Below are 22,706 nucleotides of genomic sequence, written 5' to 3'. Positions count from 1 at the left end.
TCATAGTAAAACTTCCATTAAACCATTTCCATATGTTTACAGACATTCCCCCGCGTAAGTAAGACAGAGTGTGTGAACATAATACATGTATAGGTTGTTTTTTTACATATTGTATATTATTATTATTATAATTATTATAATGAAAGCCCCGCCCAATTTATTTAGTAAATTACAACAAGTATGCAATAATCAATTCTTTTCGTTATCAGGTAATCACAACTACAATTTATTTGTGCATCAAGTTGACTTTAACATGACCTTTCTAAGAAAAGTTACAATGAATGGCTCCATATTTGATATGTATACATGTGACATTAATGTGTCATGAAAAAATATAAAAAAAAGACCAATATCATAATCACCGTACAAAGATTGCCGTACTCTATAACTATAACCGACTGAAGAAAAAGTTTCATCACCACCATCACCAAGAAGAGAATAGATTTTGGGGAGGCTATGCCTCCCCAATGTTAATACCATTTGTCAAATCTTACTGCCGCGGTAATCAGGTCAAAAAATAGTACCTTGATTTTTTTAAGCTGACTCATCACTCATCACAGACATTTAAATTACAATTATGAATTATTAAATATGAAAATGTTTTCATTCTTTAACTTCATATCTGCAATTTGTAAAGATAATAATTCTCTGAACAGTTGTTTATTTTTTCAAAATCACTACTCCGTGACGTCATACTGCCGTGGTAATCAGGTTTAGGCATACGTATGTTGGTCATAAATAGTTCTGGTATGAAAACGCTTCTATATTATAACTTTATCAATATTTTTTTAACAAAAAGCATAAATGAAAATTTATAAGTATATGCTTTAATTTGGTGGCAAATAATCTTTATTATTTTTGATAACAATTTTCCAATTACTACGCAGCGACCAACTGTTTATGACGGGTCATTAACTAGAACGTTGCAACACCGTATTCTCAATATCATGCATGTTCTTTTGTTGTTATAAACCATTAATAGTCCTTAATATTTTTTTAAAGACAAATGATTGTAAACTGTCGCTTACATCGGTACGGAATTCCATAAACGACAGCCTACTGTTTACTGCCAACTGCCTACTGTCAACTGCTTACTGTCAACTGCCTACTGTCAACTGCTTACTTTCAACTGCTCAATGCTTACAGCGACTGTTTACTGTTTAATGCTTACTGTTAATTGATAAATGCCAACTGTTACACCTGTCTAATACACGATTAGTTGCCTGAAAGTAAATGTTGGCTTTTTATGTCCTTCTTCCAATGTGTGTATATGTTACAATGAGGCCGTTTGAAACAGTATTAGTCAAGGAATTACTCTGTATCATTTATGAAGACTTTGACTGAAACCTTGGAACTTGTTACATTTATACATGTACATGTATAATTCTCGTTTTACTAAGCAGAAAAATAAGTATATATCTTAGCAGGCATCTGGAACTTTTCCCAATCATAGACCTTTAAACTGTATAAAAATGTTATCAAACCAAATATTACAAGTTTTTCTGTCATTAAATCTTTTTCGGTTATTTTGAGCTAACAAATATAACTGCTTGCTTAATGATTTATACATGTTTATCCCTGTTCAAGCTTAGATACATCTACCATATAACATGTATATTATAATATTTGTTCATTGAATGATATTGACCCTACCCTTTAACTATAGAGCTAAATGATATTTTAAAACGGAGGCTTTGTAATGTCATCACAACGGTCAGTTTTATGTTCGTATTTTGAAAATAAAGCTATAATGCTTTGATAAAAAACAATCTAGATAAGGTATAGTGCTCAAAACATAGATATATAGATTTTCAGACACAATTATATATATCAAAGCACAGAAGGCGCTGAATTTGTTTGGGTCTCAGAATGTCAGAAAGGTGAAGGTTGTGAGATAACAAACCAATTTGTTTTTGTATAGCCACCAATGCTTTCCAGCGTTGTGACGACCCAAACAAATAATCAGTCACGTCTCGAATTACCAGTAGTTTATTCTGATAAACGTTAAACGTACTGGGAGAGTATACACACTTCATGGTCCAAATCATGCATGGAACCGTTTAGTTCTATCTAAAAAAGTTCATACTTGTTCTGGTGATTGTAGACCGAACATGTATACCTTAATTCTACAAAGCCTTAGATTTGCCTCGGGAAAATGTTACTTTAGTAGATGTTAAAATCTTATTCGACAGATCGAAGCATGATGACTAACATGTCAATTATTGTGTTATAATTGGAAAGTCGATGCATAATAAAATCATTGAAAGCTCTTTGAGTTTCTTGGGCATTATTAATACAAAGTGATGTTAGTATTTGTTAAACGATATGATCAACTGCGGCATCCTAAATTTGAGTCAATGTAATGCCTTCCGCATGTAATTTCTTAGTTTTTGCAGTATTGCCTCTGTTACATTTTGATTTTTATAATTTATGATAAAAGCATTAAAACCACAGGATAGAAAACAGATTAATCAATATATTGCTGGACGGCCGTAATTTTATTTCATTGTCTTAAGAAAAGAGTGTTTAGGTTAACTTGTAAAGCTGTTTTGAAGAAAAACAATCAGATAACTTGCTAGATATTGGAGCTTCAGATGTATTTTTTATGGAACTAATAATATAACGTTATCTTGATCTTCCTAATGCATACTTTTCGCGATCCCATGCATTAAAAACTGATGGACTAAGACACTGTTTAAATGCGAACAATGTTGATTTTTTTTCCAAATTGGTCATGTAAACAAACTTTGCTTTATGGTTAACATATATATAACCATTTTCAATTCATTTTGTCATAATTTTGTTTTCCGGGGGGGGGAGGGAAAGCTAAACATAAACAAAATTACAAGAAAATTATGATATTTTATTTTTAAAGAACTTTTTTATTTTCAATTAAAACGAAAACAAAATACACTTATTGATAATAACACCACATAAAAAGTATGTTTAGACCAGTAAGCTAATATTTTCTTGTATACGCCGTTATTTAAAATAAAAATTATGACACGCCTGTAAAAAATCAAAATCTATATAAAATATTTGTAAAGTTTCGGGGAAAGCAATTAATATAAAAGCAGAATTATAATTAAAAGTTCTGTTATGAATTATATAATTGTAATGAAATTATATTAATGTAAATATACTCTGCAATATAAAGTGATATACACGTTGTAAGAATGGTAACTTAAAAATGCTTCATATTATACCATAGGAGCTTACACTATCACGATGTCTTAGAACTGTTTACCTTAGTTGTCAAACCTTTAAAACCCTGATAGAAATAGCAATGACTTTCATTGGATGATTCTGGCAAATACGAAGGCAGATTTGCTCATTGGTTTTACTTGCAGTAATTGCAAAAAGAAATAAAAAAATTAGCAACCTTAAAGTTCACTTTTAAGTGTGTTTGTTAACATGATACATGTAATTATAAAAATAATATAAAAGATGGATTTTAAACAAACACGTCAAAAAAAAAATTGTAACATTAACATGGTCATTGTGTCTATCAGAAATGTTTAAGTAAATTTAAATAGTTAAGAATCTATTATTTCTCAGAGTTTTTCAATAGCACAATTGAATTTAAACAAGAGAATAACGATGGCTTTTCATAAAAGTAAAAACTGTAATTTATCACTTCATGTTTGCACTCTTTATGTCATTGAAATATTGAACGTTTTCGAAACAATTTGAATACAGCCAAGTTCGTCTTTGTTAATGCTTTTAGAAGGAAGCCGAGTTAAATTTGCCTATAAAAACCAATACATTTATGTAGTCTTTTTACTCTTCCATTGTAATTTCAATATTTTCATACAGGTGTATTGGTTCTGTTACTTGTCTGTGAAGTAAATGAAAGTATAGGCTGTTCCTCCATTGAAATGTTTCTGTCAGGTTTATTATCCTCTGTACTGGAATAAAATTGATTCTATAATTAACCTTCAAAGCACATGTCTTTGAAACATAAACTAAAGAGTGCAATCAGCTTAACAAAAATGCATTACATAACATCTAATAAGGAATTACATATTTATAAGCTATAATTAACAGCCAATGAAAACTGAAATATATTGAAACATTAACATGGTCATTGTGTCTATCAGAAATGTTTAAGTAAATTTAAATAGTTAAGAATATATTATTTCTCAGAGTTTTTCAATAGCACAATTGAATTTAAACAAGAGAATAACGATGGCTTTTCATAAAAGTAAAAACTGTAATTTATCACTTCATGTTTGCACTCTTTATGTCATTGAAATATTGAACGTTTTCGAAACAATTTGAATACAGCCAAGTTCGTCTTTGTTAATGCTTTTAGAAGGAAGCCGAGTTAAATTTTCCTATAAGAACCAATACATTTATGTAGTCCTTTTACTCTTCCATTGTAATTTCAATATTTTCATACAGGTGTATTGGATCTGTTACTTGTCTGTGAAGTAAATGAAAGTATAGGCTGTTCCTCCATTGAAATGTTTCTGTCAGGTTTATTATCCTCTGTACTGGAATAAAATTGATTCTATAATTAACCTTCAAAGCACATATCTTTGAAACATAAACTAAAGAGTGCAATCAGCTTAACAAAAATGCATTACATAACATCTAATAAGGAATTACATATTTATAAGCTATAATTAACAGCCAATGAAAACTGAAATATATTGAAACATTAACATGATCATTTTGTCTATCAGAAATGTTTAAGTAAATTTAAATAGTTAAGAATCTTTTATTTCTCAGAGTTTTTCAATAGCACAATTGAATTTAAACAAGAGAATAACGATGGCTTTTCATAAAAGTAAAAACTGTAATTTATCACTTCATGTTTGCACTCTTTATGTCATTGAAATATTGAACGTTTTCGAAACAATTTGAATACAGCCAAGTTCGTCTTTGTTAATGCTTTTAGAAGGAAGCCGAGTTAAATTTTCCTATAAGAACCAATACATTTATGTAGTCCTTTTACTCTTCCATTGTAATTTCAATATTTTCATACAGGTGTATTGGATCTGTTACTTGTCTGTGAAGTAAATGAAAGTATAGGCTGTTCCTCCATTGAAATGTTTCTGTCAGGTTTATTATCCTCTGTACTGGAATAAAATTGATTCTATAATTAACCTTCAAAGCACATATCTTTGAAACATAAACTAAAGAGTGCAATTAACTTAACAAAAATGCATTACATAACATCTAATAAGGAATTACATATTTATAAGCTATAATTAACAGCCAATGAAAACTGAACCAAAAGGACCTTGTAAATGAACTCACACATTTTTGATTATGAGAGAATGTTTAGCCTAAATTTCACCCGTGATTTCACCAGTATATTACAGATATTCTTCTAGAAATGTATTACATTGTCAAATGAAAATTTAATAAACTATGAAATTCTAAATGAAATAAGGGAGTGTTGACATAATGGTCCAGATCTCCGCCTCTCAACCGAGGAATAGTGGGCTCAAGTACGTCCATGTTGATTGTTGAACAAAGATTCTTTGTGAATAAAATATTATTAAGTTGATTTACCCTAAAATGAGTCCTATATTTGACAATTTATCAATCACCTGTGCAAGAGGCACGGGGAACCATTTCATAACATAATCAATGCAGTGTGCAATGGTGGGACATACACAAGTCATTGCAATGAATTCGAAATTACAAATTATTAGGCTTAATTATAAAATAATCATTTTTAATTAACTTACCATTGTTTTCCAAGCAGATTTTTTTCAACAAAATGGCGGGCGCACATGTGTGTACATTCGGAATACTTCTATTTGATCCATACATAGACTTAGACTGCCAATAAGCAGTTAGCAGTAGGCAGTGAGCAGCAGGCTGTCCAGTTAGCAGTAGGCAGTGAGCAGTAGGCTGTCGTTTGTGGAATTCCGTACATCGGAGACATGGATCATGCTTGCGTGATAACAAAGGAAAACTAACTTATTAGGAGGTTGTACGCGGAAAACGCTCATAAACCGCTATATCATATGGCTGTTAGTAAATATTTTGCATACATTTAACTACAAATTCACTGATGGTGATGAACATGTAGTTTTAAAACACTATATTCTCGAACCATTATCGCCGAAAAAAAAACTATTTAACTACAAAACCCGTAAGGACCCTCCGACAAAATTTCAGCACACGATTTTATTTTACTTTAGCAAACTAAAAAAGCATTACATATATTTTCATCTTATATTATTCATTAATCAAAGCTTTTAACATAAAAGTATCTTGTAAAAATATGTCTGGCAATTGACAGATCCCTACTCTGATTGCGAAACAAGCTCTTGCAACTTATATTAGTCACTTTCGAGTTCGCTTCCTGGAACTAACCAGTACTGGTGTCATATGAAGAAACAAAGCTCGAACCCATGATCCCTGGGTTTAGAGGCAGACACCTCAACCACTAGGCCACCGCTCCCCTTAAACTACCAATGTTAGTTTCCGACATTTTTCTACTGCATTTCTGCTACAAGAAAGGAATGATGTTTCCCACAGAACCAAGGACCACCCCTTTTAAAACCAGGAATTCCTTAAACATGCAATGGAAATAGATCAAATTTTATTCTGAAGAGACAAATCTCACCGGAAAGCTGTTAATGATGCCACTGATTCTCGTCGAGCAAAAAATCTGCAATTTTATATGATATATTTAAAGTTGTAGAGAAGAATTTTCAGTTTACACTTTACAAAACTCCCCATGTGTGGAGAGATCCAGTAATCACAAAAAATTGTACAAATATTGTTTGGTTTGGTTAAGCTGAAACTGTAATAGTTTGTTTGTACCCCCAGATAAGTTAGGAAAAATCCGAAATATTATTAATTCCGGAGCAAGGTATGCAAGCTGTCACATGCTATATAAGGGAAGACTTTCTACCCCAAATAATGAATCTCGCAAAAAAGAATAATCTCATAATCCAGTCTATCTATGTTTGTATTATGATAAGATGTTATGTAAATGACCTAAGTGTTAAAAGTTATTATTAGCATGACTATCTTTTTTTAGTCGAATTGTCTCTTTAGATTAAAGTGCATGTGTTTTTCGTATACATGTAATTAGATGTTTATTTTAACGTTTTGGATTTGTTAGATAGAATTATGTTTAGACATGTTTTGTTACATAACATTTTTGTGGAAACTTTCACATTTTTTTCTCATATTTAAATGCTTAAAAAATAATGGCAAATTTGCTTTTTTAATTCTAAAGCGTTGTTTTAGGTTTTGAGCTTAACTGATACATATATTTTATTAAGACATGTAAATAAAAGTGACTCAGTTGGTCTTTTCGTATTATGAAGCTGCTGCTATTACCTTGTTCATGTTTTTTTTTTTGGATCAAGTTTTAAAATTATTATACTTTTCTGTGTAAATGAGGAAACATGTTAAAAGTCCATCCGGATTTAAAGTAAATCAATCATTTTACAAGTAACATCAACCTGTCTTAATCTTTTTTTTTAAATATTAAATTTAATCAACACATTCAACATTGATTTACTAAAATCATTTAAATAATAAATAATTATTAAAAACCTAAAGTACAGTTGTTATTTTATCTTAAAAGCAATAAGAATTGGTAATATTTGAATAAAATACTATATAAAATAACATATAAAATACATTCTCTTTTAAACCTGCCTTTTTCATTTCTCAGATTCTACAGTGCTCACGTGTAATATATTATATACTGGCGTTAAATCATATCATCTTAAAGTTTCATAATTTATCTGGTGAAATAATGTCTATATGAAAGTTAAAAACATTGCCACCAGTATAGTCAGGCCAGCTTGCATATCCGTGCAGTCTGGCCAGGCTCAAAACACTGTTGGCTGATCAATTAAAATATTTTCATCTTGATATTCACAAAACAGCGATAATGGATTGTTCCAAAAATATCTAGACAAGTCCGTTTAAAAAAAATCATCAGTACAATTATCAAATGATATTGCTTTAGTCACGTTATATTTTTTTCTGATTAGAAAAACTCGAAAGAATTGCAAGCACAATTTCAGCGCGAGGCCGAGGCCATTTCAGCAGCCGAAAACAAACCATACGAATCACCATGTGTATCTATATATACGCTCCTCAAGTTCAGATAAAATACAGCCATTACCTACCACAAGAAAACAAGTGAAAGCTTTAGCAACGTAAGTATTCTATACGGTATCGATTTATTTATAGAATAATAAAAGGGTTGTTTATTTATTTAGGAAATAAGTATGAATTTTGAGTGCGTTGTACAATAATGCAAGGTTGGAGTTGAAATGTGCAGGAATATTTAATCACGAAGGCAAATAGCATTTGAACAATAAAATGTGAATCATTGCAATACAATGCAAGAAAAAATTGCTATTCTAGTATGCTTATAGAACGAGAATTGATAAGAAATAATGTTGAACTACATGTACTTAAGTGGAATTGTTATTTTCCTTGCATAATTTGATTGATTTACGTTGCTTATGATGCAAAAGCATTCCTATTTTTTATACCAAGCATATATTGTGTAATAAAAACAATAATGTTTAGTTAAGCGTGTTAGAATTTTTCATAGGCATGAGTGGAGTTAGAATTAGTGAAACATGATTTGTTATTTTGTTGATCTTAATTATGCTAAAAAGAAAGGTTTTGTTTTTTTTATTGAAAAATTGTCAAGATTTTTTAGTTGTTTATTCAATGTAATATGGTTTAAATATGATATACATTGGTATGGTTGTCACTTTAGTTTTTTTCCAGATTTGTTGAAGATAAAATGGGAGGTACAATAGAAAGAGGTCAACTTAGTCATTTTGGCTGGGAATTACCATTAAGTCAAATAAAATTTGAACTCAAATATAATGTAGTGCCTCTTGGTAAAATCAAAGCTGGAATACATGTACACAGAGCATTGTTGTTTTAGGTAAGTTGGCCAATATACAAATGTTCTTAAAATGCAGGTTGAATTGTTATTCTATATGTTTTAGTAAGACAATTGTGATCATGTACTGGATTTGTCACTGCATTAGTTTATTTTTGTGCACCATTTCAGTTTGAGGATAGTTTATTTGCTTATACCCCTACTGTAAGTTGTAGTTTTAACGGGACATAGTTGTTAACCCACCATTCTCTAACTCTAGAAATCTTTGTCTCATCTCTGACCCTATGAAATATTAACAGGTTTTTATTGTCATCTCTTTGTACATGAAAATGTAGCTAGAGATAGCCGACTGTTTAACATCCTGTTAAAAGATTGATCCCCCGATTTATTTTGCCAATTTTCAAATGTTATGAACCTAACTAGCAAAATTGACGGATAACCTATGTTTCTACTCAACTTTTGCAACTACGAAAGTTCTTACATGTTAAGAACCAAACTAGCCAAAATCGACGGATGACCAATGTTTCTACTTGACTTGGAGATTTTGCAGCTAAGAAAGTTCTTTAATTGTTATGAACCTAACTAGCTAAATTTTACAGATGACCAATGTTTCTACTTGTCTTGGAGAGTTTCTAAAATAGTGTGCAGAAACACACCTGGTAACTTATCATCAGTCATGGCTCGCCATATGACTAGACATATATTTTTACCGATGCTCAATTTTGAGATTCATATGGGGTTCCACCCCCTTTAACAGGTTGGAAAAAAGATATCGATTATATATATAGAGAATATTGATGAATGTAAGTTCAATACTGAATTTATTACACATGTTGAAAAAAAAATTTTATACGAGCCTCGGGCGAGCATAATAATGTAGTGAACTTACACGAATTTAATAATCTTTTTATCACATACCCAAAATAAAGACCGTTTAAAATGAAAAAAGAGTAATTTTTCATTTAGCGCGTCCTTACACTTTCTTTGTATAACGCTAATGACGTCACGTCAAAATATATGCACGGCCGTGCCATACCATTTTTACGGAGACGCAAAATCGGCACGGGTGTGTGATTAATAGTGATTAGTGTACTATTATTAAAGAAAATGAATCATTCAATGTAGGAGTTGATATTGATGGCGAAAGAAATTGTATGTTATTATATGCTGACGATATTGTGTTGCTTGCTGATAACTCAAATGATTTACAGTGTCGTATAAATGTTCTTAATGACTTGTGTTCTATAAATGATATGACTTATAAGTGTGCATGTATAAATATCTTATAATGTGAGTCAAAATTGACCCTATGCTGGAATTTTTTAAAAATACAGCTGAGAGACAAGGTATGATATTCCATTTATTTAAGTCTATAACAAACACAAATTTAATGAACATGCGCAATAAATGGGATGTTGCGTAAATTGCAAATGTCGCAAAATTTCAACACCTGTAATCTCTGTTCTATATTATCGTATGTCTATCTTGACTTCAAAGTATCAACATGGTAGTTTGATTTATCGTTGAACATTTTATTTTGGAGTAGATTTTAGTTTAAGAAAATTGGCTCGTTACTGGGCGATGGTCTGTTGCACTCCTGAGGGAAGTTCAGGAAAGACTGTTTTCACTGGTTTCTTTAATGGTTATCTTAGCACCGATCATAACCAATACGATCTGTTTGCAACTTCGGTTTTATATTTAAAGGCTTTATAAATGTGTAAAGAACAACTTATGAGCACAAGTCCAGTCAGCGCCAGGAATCTTTCTGAACATCTATTAACAACATCAGCGTAATGGAATATCACTAAAATCTAAGTATTAAATGTGATAGAAGCTATACAGGGTAAAATGAACCGTCTCTAAGAAGTTTCGGTGCAGTGCAATAACCATCGCCTAGTAATATGCGAAAAATGTCCAGCAGTGAATAAGTCTTCCCCAATATTATGAAAAAAGATTGGGTCAAATGGATGCGACAATACTCTCAGGTTGTAATTGGCCGCCAGGGTGAGCATACGGTATTAGAATAATTTTTAATCATACATTTATTTTGTGACATTGGGTAATAAAGCATTTTTACATTTATTGGGCATATTTATTATTTTTTTTATTTTTTTTTATGAAATATAATAAATGGAATATCATATCATGTCTCTTAACTGTATTTATCTAAAAAATAGAGCATGACCATACCAAAATTGACACACATATGAGACTATTTATACATGCACACTTATAAGATTTGTTAAGTGTATAAATTGTGAAAAAAAGTTGTTCATTTTAGAAATGTCGAGGTTGCTAGATGTAATACTATGTTAACTTGTAGCAACGATGTATTTGAAATTGTGGACATATATAAGTATTTTGGTATATTTTTTATTGAACACTTGGATTTTAATATAACCGCTAAACATGTAGCTAAAAGTGCAGGAAGAGCCTTAGGTCTTGTTAAAGAGAAATGCGAAAGTTTAGGAGGCGTTCCATAAGCCGTTTACACCAAACTTTATGATTCCATTGAGTGGCCCGTGATAAACGATGGTGCAGCGGTTTTTTTGGGTAACGGGCCTTTCTCATGTGTTAATGCCATCCATGATAAAGACATTTTGTTCTTTTTGGGTGTTGGTAAATAAATACCAAACGCAACACTTGCAGGTGAGATGGCCTGGCAACCACCATTTGTTTGTCAATTGAAATCTATATTAGCGTTTTAGGCGCGTTTTAGTAAAACAAACTCGTCCAGACTGTATAAGAGAATTGCTCTTTGGACTAATGGTAAAGGAAACAGCAATTGTTAAACTTGCTACTTTTGTGTTCAGTCAAAATTGTTTGAATGTAGACTCACCTAATTTAATGACATTTCTAACCATGTATCAAAACATGCTATTGTTGATAGTGCTATTTCTTTTTGTTGGATCAATATGTATAAGACTGGAAACAGCTTATCAATAGATCTGTAGGTAGTTCAGGTTAAGGAAGAAAAAAACTAAAAACATATTGTACTTTTAATAAAAATGATAATGATATTCTACATAGACGTAAGTAAATCTTATCTTGCGTGCGTAAGTGCATGCAGGCGTGCGTGTGTGTGTGTGTGCGCGTGCGCGCGCGCGTGTGTGTGTGTGTGTGTGTTTCAAACTTTTTTATCACATATGTGCTCCTCTTTTAACTACAAAGTCGTACTACTTTATTCCTACCTTTGTTTACATACGATTAGAGAATCTGTTCCTTAGTTTTATCATGTAAATTGTCTTTGTTATAAAATGGTATATATTTTTATACATTTGTATCCCTTGTAATTCTGTATTAAATGACTATATACATGTTCTTAAGATATGTTTTTATGTTGTATTAAATGGCACCATGTATAATAGATGAGACTTTAATAAATAAATAGTTTAATATCAATTATATGCCTCTTGAACAATAAAAGTTAATGTAATTGTAACATCTGATGTACAGTGATCAAAGATCTCTTATATAATGTACAATAAATATCTATATTTCGCATTAATTGATTTTGAATATAGTGTTTATAGCTCTTTGTTTGAAGGTAACAATCGCATAATTAATACCTTATAGACTTCCTAGAAATTGCATTAAATCATATAAATGATAACAAATTAATATAAAAAACAATAAATAACACTTGTAATCTATTTGATTTTATATTCTTAAACATTGCATATTTGACAGCACAGAATGTTAAGCAAATGTATCGAATGAATAAGGCATATCAATGTTTATAATACACAGGAAAAATCATAATAACACATCTAAAACACACATCTGTAATAAACATGGTCGAAAAGCTATTCTTTACTGGTTAAATATTGAAGATTGACAGTAAAATGTATTTATAGTGATATGAAAATAAGTTGAATCTGTATTACTCATTTATAAATAATTGAATTTTGAGGCACAATTAAAAATGATTTTAATATACTTAATTTAATACAAAGAACCTAATCATGTATTTAATTGCCCCTTAATCAATCAGCTTTCATCTTAGAATAATCACCAAAAAATCAAAATAAATAACGCTATCATGAAACATAGCTTTAATATATTACTTATCTATTATACAAAATTGTCAGTCTGCACATTTCAATTATACCGAAAAGTTGGTCTGTGCATATTTTTATACCGTATAATTTGTCTGCTTGTTTCTATTATACCTGGGTTTCGGACTGTTCATCAGTTGACTCGCTTTTAGTAGGAAATACCCAACTGCTATGATAAGCTTTTCCGCAAATGTATGGAATAGTCCCCAAAAAGTGCAGAAACGTGGATATTCTGTGGATTACCATTGCCAAGAATTGGATTACGAGTACAGACCCATATACAAAAAGCACAGCAAAACCTGCATAAAACAATAAGATGATTAGCATTTCTTTTTCATAAAAGGCCATGTTTTATAAAAATTTACATTTTCATTCAGACACGTGTCTTTAAACTACTTATGAATATTTCAGAATAAAAATATATAATAAAGGTCTGTTAGCAGATTGCAAAATGTCTTTGTATTTTTAAACTAGAAAAAGGTGCGTCAACCTACCAGTCGGATTACTTCCAAATACACCTTCTAGTAGTTTTCCCATGTCTGCTAGCGTTGAAATAAGTATTGTCCACAGAATGTTTATCATAGCAAACATTAAAACCCAATTGTTGCGGAGCTCCTTTAGTTTCACTATATAATATGAAGAGCAAGTAAACTTACGACTTAAAGATACCCAAAAAATAAACATAATTATAAAAATCATGTGATTAAGGCTATGTGGCATTTAAAGCTTAAAAAATAACTTACGTCATATTGAAAATTTAAGCTTATTAATCTATATTTTACGTTTGAGACCTGCTGGCACTTAAGGAATATATAATAAAAATAAGATTGTCTGAGTGAAAGAAACAAGAGCGAAGACTGCAGAGTCAACTTGTAAAATCTTTCATTTTTGAAGCCTCTAACATCACCTCAAGAAGCAAACGTGAAGCAAAACCATGAACGTAATATAGGGATCAAGAAAACAAAACACAGATATTAACTTCCTCGATTACACATGTTAGTTAATTCTTTAATGATAAATTAAAAGATTGTTCTTTCTCTACTTTCCCGCTACATATGACATTTTTGAAATGATGCCTTAATAGTTGTAGAGTAGTCTACTTAATTTATATAGCAGTAACTGTTGTTTTGTAATTGAATTTACAGATTGGAATATGAAACTGGTTGTACGTAATATTACACATACATTCTGGTAATTTTTATCATCCTGCCAAGACATTTAGCCTTTAGTTCTTTTATGCTGGAAGCTTAAGCTTGAAACACACTCAAATTTGTACCTGGAACCTACCAGTTCTAAGAAATTCAGTTATGATAGCATATATATCGCAAGAGCTTGATATATTTTTCAACAAGGATTTGCATGGATTGATGGTGTTAAATCTTTTTGACATATATAATTTTTCCTGCTAAATTACATCTCCTGATAATATGTATACATGTAAAGATTATCATTGCAGATTAGTACGATGCGAAACGTCTTAATTTTAATTCTAAAATACTTAAACGTTTCAAACCTTTTAATTTCAGGTCTGAAGCATCGCCACATGTCACTGTGTATTTTTGTTGATCAATCGCCATTACCAATCTTCTAACATGACCTAAAACATAAGATACAAAACGTCCGCCAAGTTGGTTGCCTGGCACTTTTATGTCAGTGGCATATATCAATATTACGGAAACGGTCGATATATCAACATTACGGAAACGGTCAAACCGTTACTCGGAAAATCTACCGGCAACAATATCGATAGTTTTGACTGATTTTAGTGTTTGAACCTGAAAGTAACTTCAAGGTCTTCTAAAATCAAAAGAATATAAATTCTAGTACTAACTTCTCCCCCCCCCCCCCCCAAAATGTACCTGTCTGAATGCACAAATTTTTACTGGCTACAATATCTTCGGCTGACATGTTGTGACGTCACCGTAATATAATCAGGTGTAGCTACCAGTGCGTCTAACAGGTAAGGGTGGGTTACGCATGAAGATTAAATTAAAAAAAAATATCGGCAAAATAAATCTATACATTATTTTTTAACAAAATGTGTGTTTTATTAAATACTATTAAAAAGTACCTATGTGTTTAACCTAAAATGAAATGGTTGCAAATAGTCCGTACAAGTACTATTTTTGATACACAACATGTATCAATTGGGGTTTGCCTTCTTGTTTTACTGCTTATGGCTGCTATTGCCACTCTCTGCCACTGACTTTATTTATACATGTATATTGATATGACAATTAGGAACGTAAAAGAATTATGGAAGGAAACATTTTTAGTATACATTTTAAATTATTTAGTATTTGTACAAATAATGTTTCTTTTTATTTTACGGGTGATATACTAGTATATAGTACCATAATAAACCTACTGATAAAATTATACCGAATCGTAACAAACAGAAAATGATTATCAATACAATATTCGGCAAGCAAGCAAGCATTGTAAAGAAAAGAAAAGAAAAAAAAACGGAATCCCCTAAACACGCCCGAAACGGTATATCTGAAACATAATTACTCATGAGTACCGTAAGTGCAAGTGCTCCCTTGCGTCGGTTTAAACAGAATTCATCACTAATGCATAATAATGTTATAAGTTTAAATTTAACAGTCACAGATGTGAGCAAAATACATCGATTATCATGGAACTTATAATGTTAGAGGTGCAGTCATTATAACAGACTATTTCTCCCATCTATCTTACATTGTTATATTATTCTAGATCTAAATTACGGTCACTAAATTCCCTTCTTGCTGCGTTTTTATCATAAACCCCGTTCAGACTGTGCGACAATTGCATTTTACGGAGAACTTAAATTTCTTAACTTGTAAAAAGGCCAATCTGACATTCCATTTTATAGTCTGACAGGGATAAGAAACTGTATAAATAGATTTGATTTCTCTTTGTTACTCTGTTGGACAGCTAAGTGGTTCCTGAATGCTGTCGGAGGCTGCATTCTGCTCTCCCTTGTAGATTTTTGTATTCATATTTCATTATTTAAGTGATAATTATTTTTTGAGTGAGCTTAACGGTTATTAATAAATGTTTACTTATTTATTGTCGTGTTTATTATGGCAGTGTGTAAGAGATTTATGTTACTGACATAGATATTCGTCTACGCCATTACAGACAGTCGAAATCGGAAAATAGGACAGCTTATATTGATTTCATTTATTCAAAACCACCTTACACTGAAAATTGGAAAAATGGATTTAAATACTAGAAAATCACAACACGATAGAGCGACAGAGCGTTGTTTTGTCCCATACCATACCGAAGCAAGATTTCACAAGAACAATGTGTAGCATTTCTCCCTAATTTAAAGCACGAAGAATGTCAAACCGTGGGATATATTACAAATAAAAACACCATGTGCATGAACAATCAGTAATTTTTTCCTAAGTTTATCGATGATAAAAGCTGCAATATTTTCATGTAAAATGTGTTTTGATAGTTGTTATATGATTCATCTTGATAGCGTGCTTATTCAATCGTGAAAAACAGCTGCGCTGCATCATGAAAAGAAATTTTCAATGCCCGCTAAAAGTGATAAAGATAAAAAAGTATTACAAATGTTTTACATCTGTACTATCCATTGAAATGATTTTATAACGTTTAAGTTTGTTTTTGCACGGCATTTAATTACTGAAATCTCTGATTTTCAGAAGGAAAAAAATCTTCCGATGACCAAATGCCAAAAAAAAATTATAAAAAATATATATATATACATTGTATATATGTACTGAAATTCATAAAGTTTTCAGTATATTTAACAATATCTTCGTTAAGATACACAAATTTTCATAATTATTGTTTTAGATTATTACCCCCCCCCCGCCGAAAGGCGGCAGGGGATATAGAAATAGTCTCCGCCCGTCTGTCTGTCCGTCCTTTAAACTTCATAGGTGGATGGATCATATTAAGGAGGATTGCAGTGCACAAGAATGATAACTCTACCCTGCATAATTGTTCAGTTATTGTCTTTTGTTATTTTTCAAACTTAATTTTTGACCAGAGCATGACTCAAAAAGCCTTTGAGATATCGAGATGAAACTTCACGGGTGGATATATCTCACTCAGGAGGTGTGCAGTGCACAAGAATGATAACTCTACCCTTCATAATTTTTGAGTTAATGCCCTTTTTCATATTTAATTTTTCACCTGAGTGTAGCATAACTAAAAAATTCTTTGAGATGTCAACATGAAACTTCATAGGTGTATTTATCTTATTGAGGAGGAATAATATGCGCAATAATGATAACTCTACCCTTTATATTTTTTTAGTTATTGACCTTTGTTATTTTTCATAGCTTTTGTCGGGAGCTTAGCTCTAAAATGTTAGAGATATCGACTTGAAACTTCATAGGTGGATAGATCTCATTGAGGAGGAGTGCATAAAAAATTATAACAAACCCTGCATTTCTTTCTTTTTCAGTTATTGCCCTTTGTTATTTTCAGCCATCGTATTCACATAGGTTTCAAATCTGTAGTCACTTCAGCCATCAGTTTTCATTACCAAAAGACCTCTTTAAATTGAATTATTCTGCACTACTACATATACATTCTTCAAATGAGCAAACACATTCGACGGGGGATGGTCATGCTAACATGGCTCTTGTTCATTTTTAAAATGCCCTACGGCTAGCCTCAATGTTCAGTGCGTATAGGCTAGTTGTATGTGATTCACGTACTGCATATAACTTTTGGCAAGCAAATACAGGCCCGTTACGGCTAGACACTACCATAAATAATTTATTTCATGCTTTCCATGTGTTTTATGTAATATATCAGATGATTCATATTCTGATAAACCACTAGTAAATTTATAAAAATATATTTTCACTGTAGCCGGACTTATATCTGAATGCGGATGAAAAAAAATCAAACTAAATGTGTATTAACAGGCAGAAAAAATGCCGTCATACGTAAATTTGCTTCTTTATGAAAAGAAAGTCGATGTCACCATATATTCATGTTAAAGATGTAACAAAAATAGAGAAATTTAACAGAACTATATTTCCAAATTGATGATGTGACGTCATGATGTGATGACGTCACAAAGGAGAATGCGCGACGTTACGCGGCAAAATCAGTACAAAAATACTAAAATCACTTAAAAAAGCATGAAATAAAAAGAAAATTTATTTGTGTTACATATAAGATTGAAATATATTTCATTCGTGAACACCAGCTATTACGCCACTCGTGAAAATATTGCATCTGGTGTTCACTCAGTGAAATTATATTTCAATCTTACACGCAAAACAAACAAATATCCTCTATGTAAACAATAGGCCAGTTCGACATAACATAAAATGTGAAATGAAAAAAAGCTGAAAGAGAACAATGTATCCGGGTAGTAAGACGAAACAGTCATAGTACACGTCAAAGATAGTTTTTACAGTGGGCACAATTCTTCATAACATGTATTTATAAACAACCATTTATTCAGCAATCTATATATATTAACTATAAATTACGACCTATACATTTTTTAAACATTAACGTTGAATAACATTTAAAAAACATTATACGCGAAAGTAAACCATCAACACAAGTCAGTTTTTGTGTGTGTTTTTTTCCGGCATCACGAATTTGCCATACTGGACTTCGATCTATATTAAAACTAGACAAGTACGATCCGTATAAGTTGTTAACTAAGATATTCAAGTCCTGTTCACCTATAAACTAATATATGTCTAAAAGTCAAAATTTTGGTTGAAAAATAAAACTGAATTATTGAATCATTTATTTTTCAATATTAAACAGACTAATGTGATAATTACAGGCAACGATCCACTTGGTCCATTAAGCTCCCCGCCCCGGCACCCTGACCTTATTTTTTCTATCAAATGCGCATTTAGAGTAAAATATTGCAACAAACTGACTTAAGATAAATGTAAATTTTTAATTGGAAATTAGACACTAGCTTAGCTTCATAAAATTATTCCAGTGGCACTTTCAGTAGATTACGCTGGGTCATTGTTGAGGCAAGTTAAGCGTCTACATAAAACTGAGTAAATTAGCCTTAGAAAAGAGCCACTTACTAAATACATCTAAATACATGTACTTGTAAATTATTAAAAGCCTCCCTTGAATGTGATGATGAATTTTTTCGTACATATATTCAAGTAGTTTTAACTCTTAAATCTATATAAATACTGAAGCGTAAGTGATGTTTGCATTTCTTATGCATTCCTTTTTACGGTTTATGTAAAACATTATCAGGGTTGTTTCCCTGCCTCTAGCAGAACCATTTAGGAATATCTGCCCCTCTGGAAAATTCTTTTAAATTCATAGTTTCCCATAGAAATCAGTTAAAGTGACCTCATGTTCATTTCATCATTGTCAAGTTCACCTGAGTTGACTATATATTTCAAAAGAGTGACTGTTATAATGGGGATTGACCAAAAGTTGAGTTTGAAAATGTTAAGAATAAAAAAATAAAACATAAAATTTAAAGACTGTCCGTCCAACTCGAGCGTAAAAGGTAATTTATTTGGCTAAGTGAGATATTTATCTTTATGGGAAGTATTTTATATAATTGAAAGAAATTATTGAAAAATGTAAACTTCTTTTGACTTCACCTATCACTCATTATATGCACAAGGATAAACACAATGCCACTTTTTTGTTCCTTCCATATTTGCATAAATAATGTGAAATTTCTGTGAAAAATACATAGACACTTCAATTTCAAAATGTGCACATTAAATGTACCAAAATCCACCAGTTAACATGTAAATTTTATTTTGTCCTTGGGGAGCACCCCTAAACCCTCCCATAAAAAGGGACTTTGGTCATTTCAAACATATGCCCCCAACCCCCAGGTCCTTATCATATAGTAAGTCTATTCGAATAATATTCTGACCCTTAATCAATCTTACCCCTATTTTATAGTCCGCACAATACATGTGCACTGTTCCACCACATTCATTTTAAATGCCCCTGATTCTTGGTGGAAAATATTACATTCCAATCAAATATTTTATTTGACGAAAAATGAAACAAATAAAATTAAGACTATTGCAAAGTTTCATGTCACTTGATTTAAAAAAGACTGGAGCCTGATTAACTTTTTTTTAAGTTCAACTATTCGAGGAATAGTGGTGATATCCTCTCGTCTTGGTGTCAGTGTCCGTGTTGGCGTACCACTTTGGTTGCAATTTGGGGGCATAACATAGCTTGTACAGCATCAAATTTCATAAACCACTACAATATTTGCCTGTAATTTCACAAATACTTTTTTAATTTTCCGTAATAGTACATGAAAAGCCAATAATACTAGCACGTTTTGTGTCAGATTTATGGCCCATCATTAACCACATAAATCTTGCTTGATTTCTTTTGTCATGTAAAAAATATCATTGAAGATTAATGATCATGTGTACTGAAGGTATTCATTATTCATTTGAAACTAAAATCGTGTCCTCTGTCTTTAAGATTATAATTGGATGCCACATTCCAAAAAAAATAATCAAAACTGGTGACACTAAAGTGGGTTGAATTATGGTCCTCTGACATTGATTTTGACTGATCATAAGTCTTCCGTGAACTCGTAAAATTTTTGGTCAAAGGAACTCCACTGAGGACCAAAAGCCTAAAAGATATGTTATTTGATTGTTTACAAAGATCAGCTGCGGCATTTAAAACAGAATTAATAGCCAGATATAGGGGAAATAATTTTCATTTACCTTTTTTAAATTCCCCCAATTTTTGAAAGCCCGTTAAAAATTGGGTTTTTAAAAAAACTTTTTAAAACAATAAAGGTTGTTGAAGGAAACCCAAAATTTTTACAAAAACTGTATACAATTTGGGACATAAAAAATTTTGGCCCCGTATCAAGCTTTAAAATTTTTGGAAAGGGAATTTTTAAATTTTTTAAATTTTTAGGTTTTTTGGTTTTCAACTGATGGAGTTTGAAACCTTTTTTAAAAAGCATACCAAAAAAAATTTTTATTTCGTTGTAAACCGTGGTCACGACAAATACATACTTAGAAGTGACAAAATATGTTTTTAAAAAAAATTTTTAAAGTTTTTTCATAATTCTTCAAAACACTCACTATCATCGAAAAAATGCGCAAAAAAAACTTTTATTTCGAATCAAATCAAATATTTTTAAAATTTTAGATACAAAACCTTTTGTTTTTTGAGCTTTTTTTCAATTTTTTTCATATATATTTTTACTTTTTTTAATCCCGTAAGACTTTTTTGCTGCCTTTAAAAAATTTTCTTTTACTCTTTAACCCCTTTTTTTGTAGAAAACCCTACACTTTTTCCCAAATTTTAAAAGTTAAAAATAAAATTAAAATGACATTTAAATTAAAAATTTTGGTCCCCAGGAGTTTACACTTTTTGACAAAAAAGTCAGAATTTAATTTTTTGCATTAATTTTAAAAGTTCAAAAATTTATAGTGTACAGTACTTGTAGCTGTTTACGTACTCAAAACACCGCTTTTTTTTTCGAAATTTCTTTATTTTATTTCATTTTCATGCAGCGCAATTAAATATAAAACCCTAAAAAACGCCATTGTGTAAAATGTACCTACTGGAATAATCATGGGAATTTCATATTTCTTCGGTGAATCTACTTCCTCTTCAATGTTCTCCAGAAATTCTTCTTCTGAAAAATTAAGTTAAAACAAAGTATTCTAGACATGTTTTAAGTAATCCCAATGAGTCTTAAGTGCGTTTATACATATTAATTGAGATGTTATGAAAAACAATAGTTTTGTAATAACTTCTTTGCTGATCTTGTCAACTGTTTGTTTATAATGTTTATTTTCCCCAAAGTTAATTGTTTAAAGTTTGTTATATAGCCTTGTTCTAAGTCACGTGATCAAGGTGTAAACATATGTTTTTCCCGGTTCTTGAAAAAGATGAAAATTTGTTCAATTTTTGGATATTAAAGATATAATATGTAGTAAACTTTTTGTAAATGTGTGATAAGTGTATTTTAGTGTTGTTTTGGCATATTTTTTGGAAACTAAATGGAATTTAAAGGGGTGGAATAAAAAGGAATAAAAAAAGGAAACATAGTGACAATTCAGTGAAAGATGAGCGAAAATCAGGTAGTTTTTACACAATCACCAAAAAATTTAAATACCGTGAGAACTTTTTGAAAAAAGAAAATTTTAGTTTTATATAGGGGGAAAAAAATAGTTTGTTTTTTAAATTAAATTTTTTTTGGGAATTTTTAAAAACGAAAATAAAAACCCGGGTAAATTCCATCCGAAACCCCGTAACTGAAACAAGGGGGGGCCAGTTCCCCATCAAACCGCTGATATAAAGAAATCCCGGGGAAAAAAAATCCCAAACGGGGAAAATTTTGAATAAAAATTAAACATTTTTTGAAATCTCGGAAAAAAAAAAAAATTTTTGAAAAAGTTTTATTTTAAACTGGGAAATTTTTTATAAGGGAAAAATAAAAAAATGAATTTTAATATGGTCGAAAAAAATTTGAAATTTACAGTTTTCTTTTTGGTTTGTTAACCCAAAAATTTTAAAGAAAAAAACAAAAAATCAAGGGTAACCCTTTTTTAATTCTTCAACCCCAATGAGGAAAAACCTATATTTAAAAACTTTGGGGGCCCCCAAGGGGAAAATTGAAGAGTAAAACAAGTATAAAAAACCTTTCGGGACAGATAAAAAAAAATAGGTTTTTTTATTTTTAAAAAAATAAAATTTTTAAAAAGGACAAATAGGAAATCAGGGAAAAATGGAAACCCTAAAAATTTTGTCCCCAAAATTAATTTTTTTAAATGAGGGAACTTGTAAAATAGGTTTTTGGACTAAAA

General features: G+C 30.9%; 2 protein-coding genes across 2 annotated transcripts in view; both read right to left on the bottom strand.

Annotated features, from left to right (window-relative positions):
• Positions 1 to 4,097: 4,097 nt before the first annotated feature.
• Positions 4,098 to 16,562, bottom strand: LOC132721063 (uncharacterized). The gene is made up of 4 exons (XM_060705315.1): positions 14,426 to 16,562; positions 13,407 to 13,538; positions 13,027 to 13,211; positions 4,098 to 5,084 (listed from the first exon to the last, which is right to left on the bottom strand). Exons 1-4 carry the CDS (start codon positions 14,487 to 14,489, stop codon positions 5,073 to 5,075), a joined length of 393 nt encoding a protein of 130 aa, XP_060561298.1. The 5' UTR covers positions 14,490 to 16,562; the 3' UTR covers positions 4,098 to 5,072.
• A 3,884-nt stretch (positions 16,563 to 20,446) lies between these two features.
• The window catches only part of LOC132721050 (chitin synthase chs-2-like), a 47,500-nt gene continuing 45,240 nt past the window's right edge, over positions 20,447 to 22,706 (bottom strand). The window contains exons 20-21 of the mRNA XM_060705297.1: positions 21,459 to 21,532; positions 20,447 to 20,509 (exon numbers count right to left, since the gene is read on the bottom strand). Coding sequence (XP_060561280.1) covers positions 20,447 to 20,509; positions 21,459 to 21,532 — 137 coding nt within the window. The remainder of the gene's footprint in view (positions 20,510 to 21,458; positions 21,533 to 22,706) is intronic.

Source organism: Ruditapes philippinarum, unplaced genomic scaffold, assembly GCF_026571515.1.
Source record: "Ruditapes philippinarum isolate M1 unplaced genomic scaffold, ASM2657151v2 ctg1846_1_1_1_1, whole genome shotgun sequence".
NCBI classification, from domain to species: Eukaryota; Metazoa; Mollusca; class Bivalvia; order Venerida; family Veneridae; genus Ruditapes; species Ruditapes philippinarum.
This window is presented reverse-complemented; position numbering and strand designations above follow the sequence as displayed.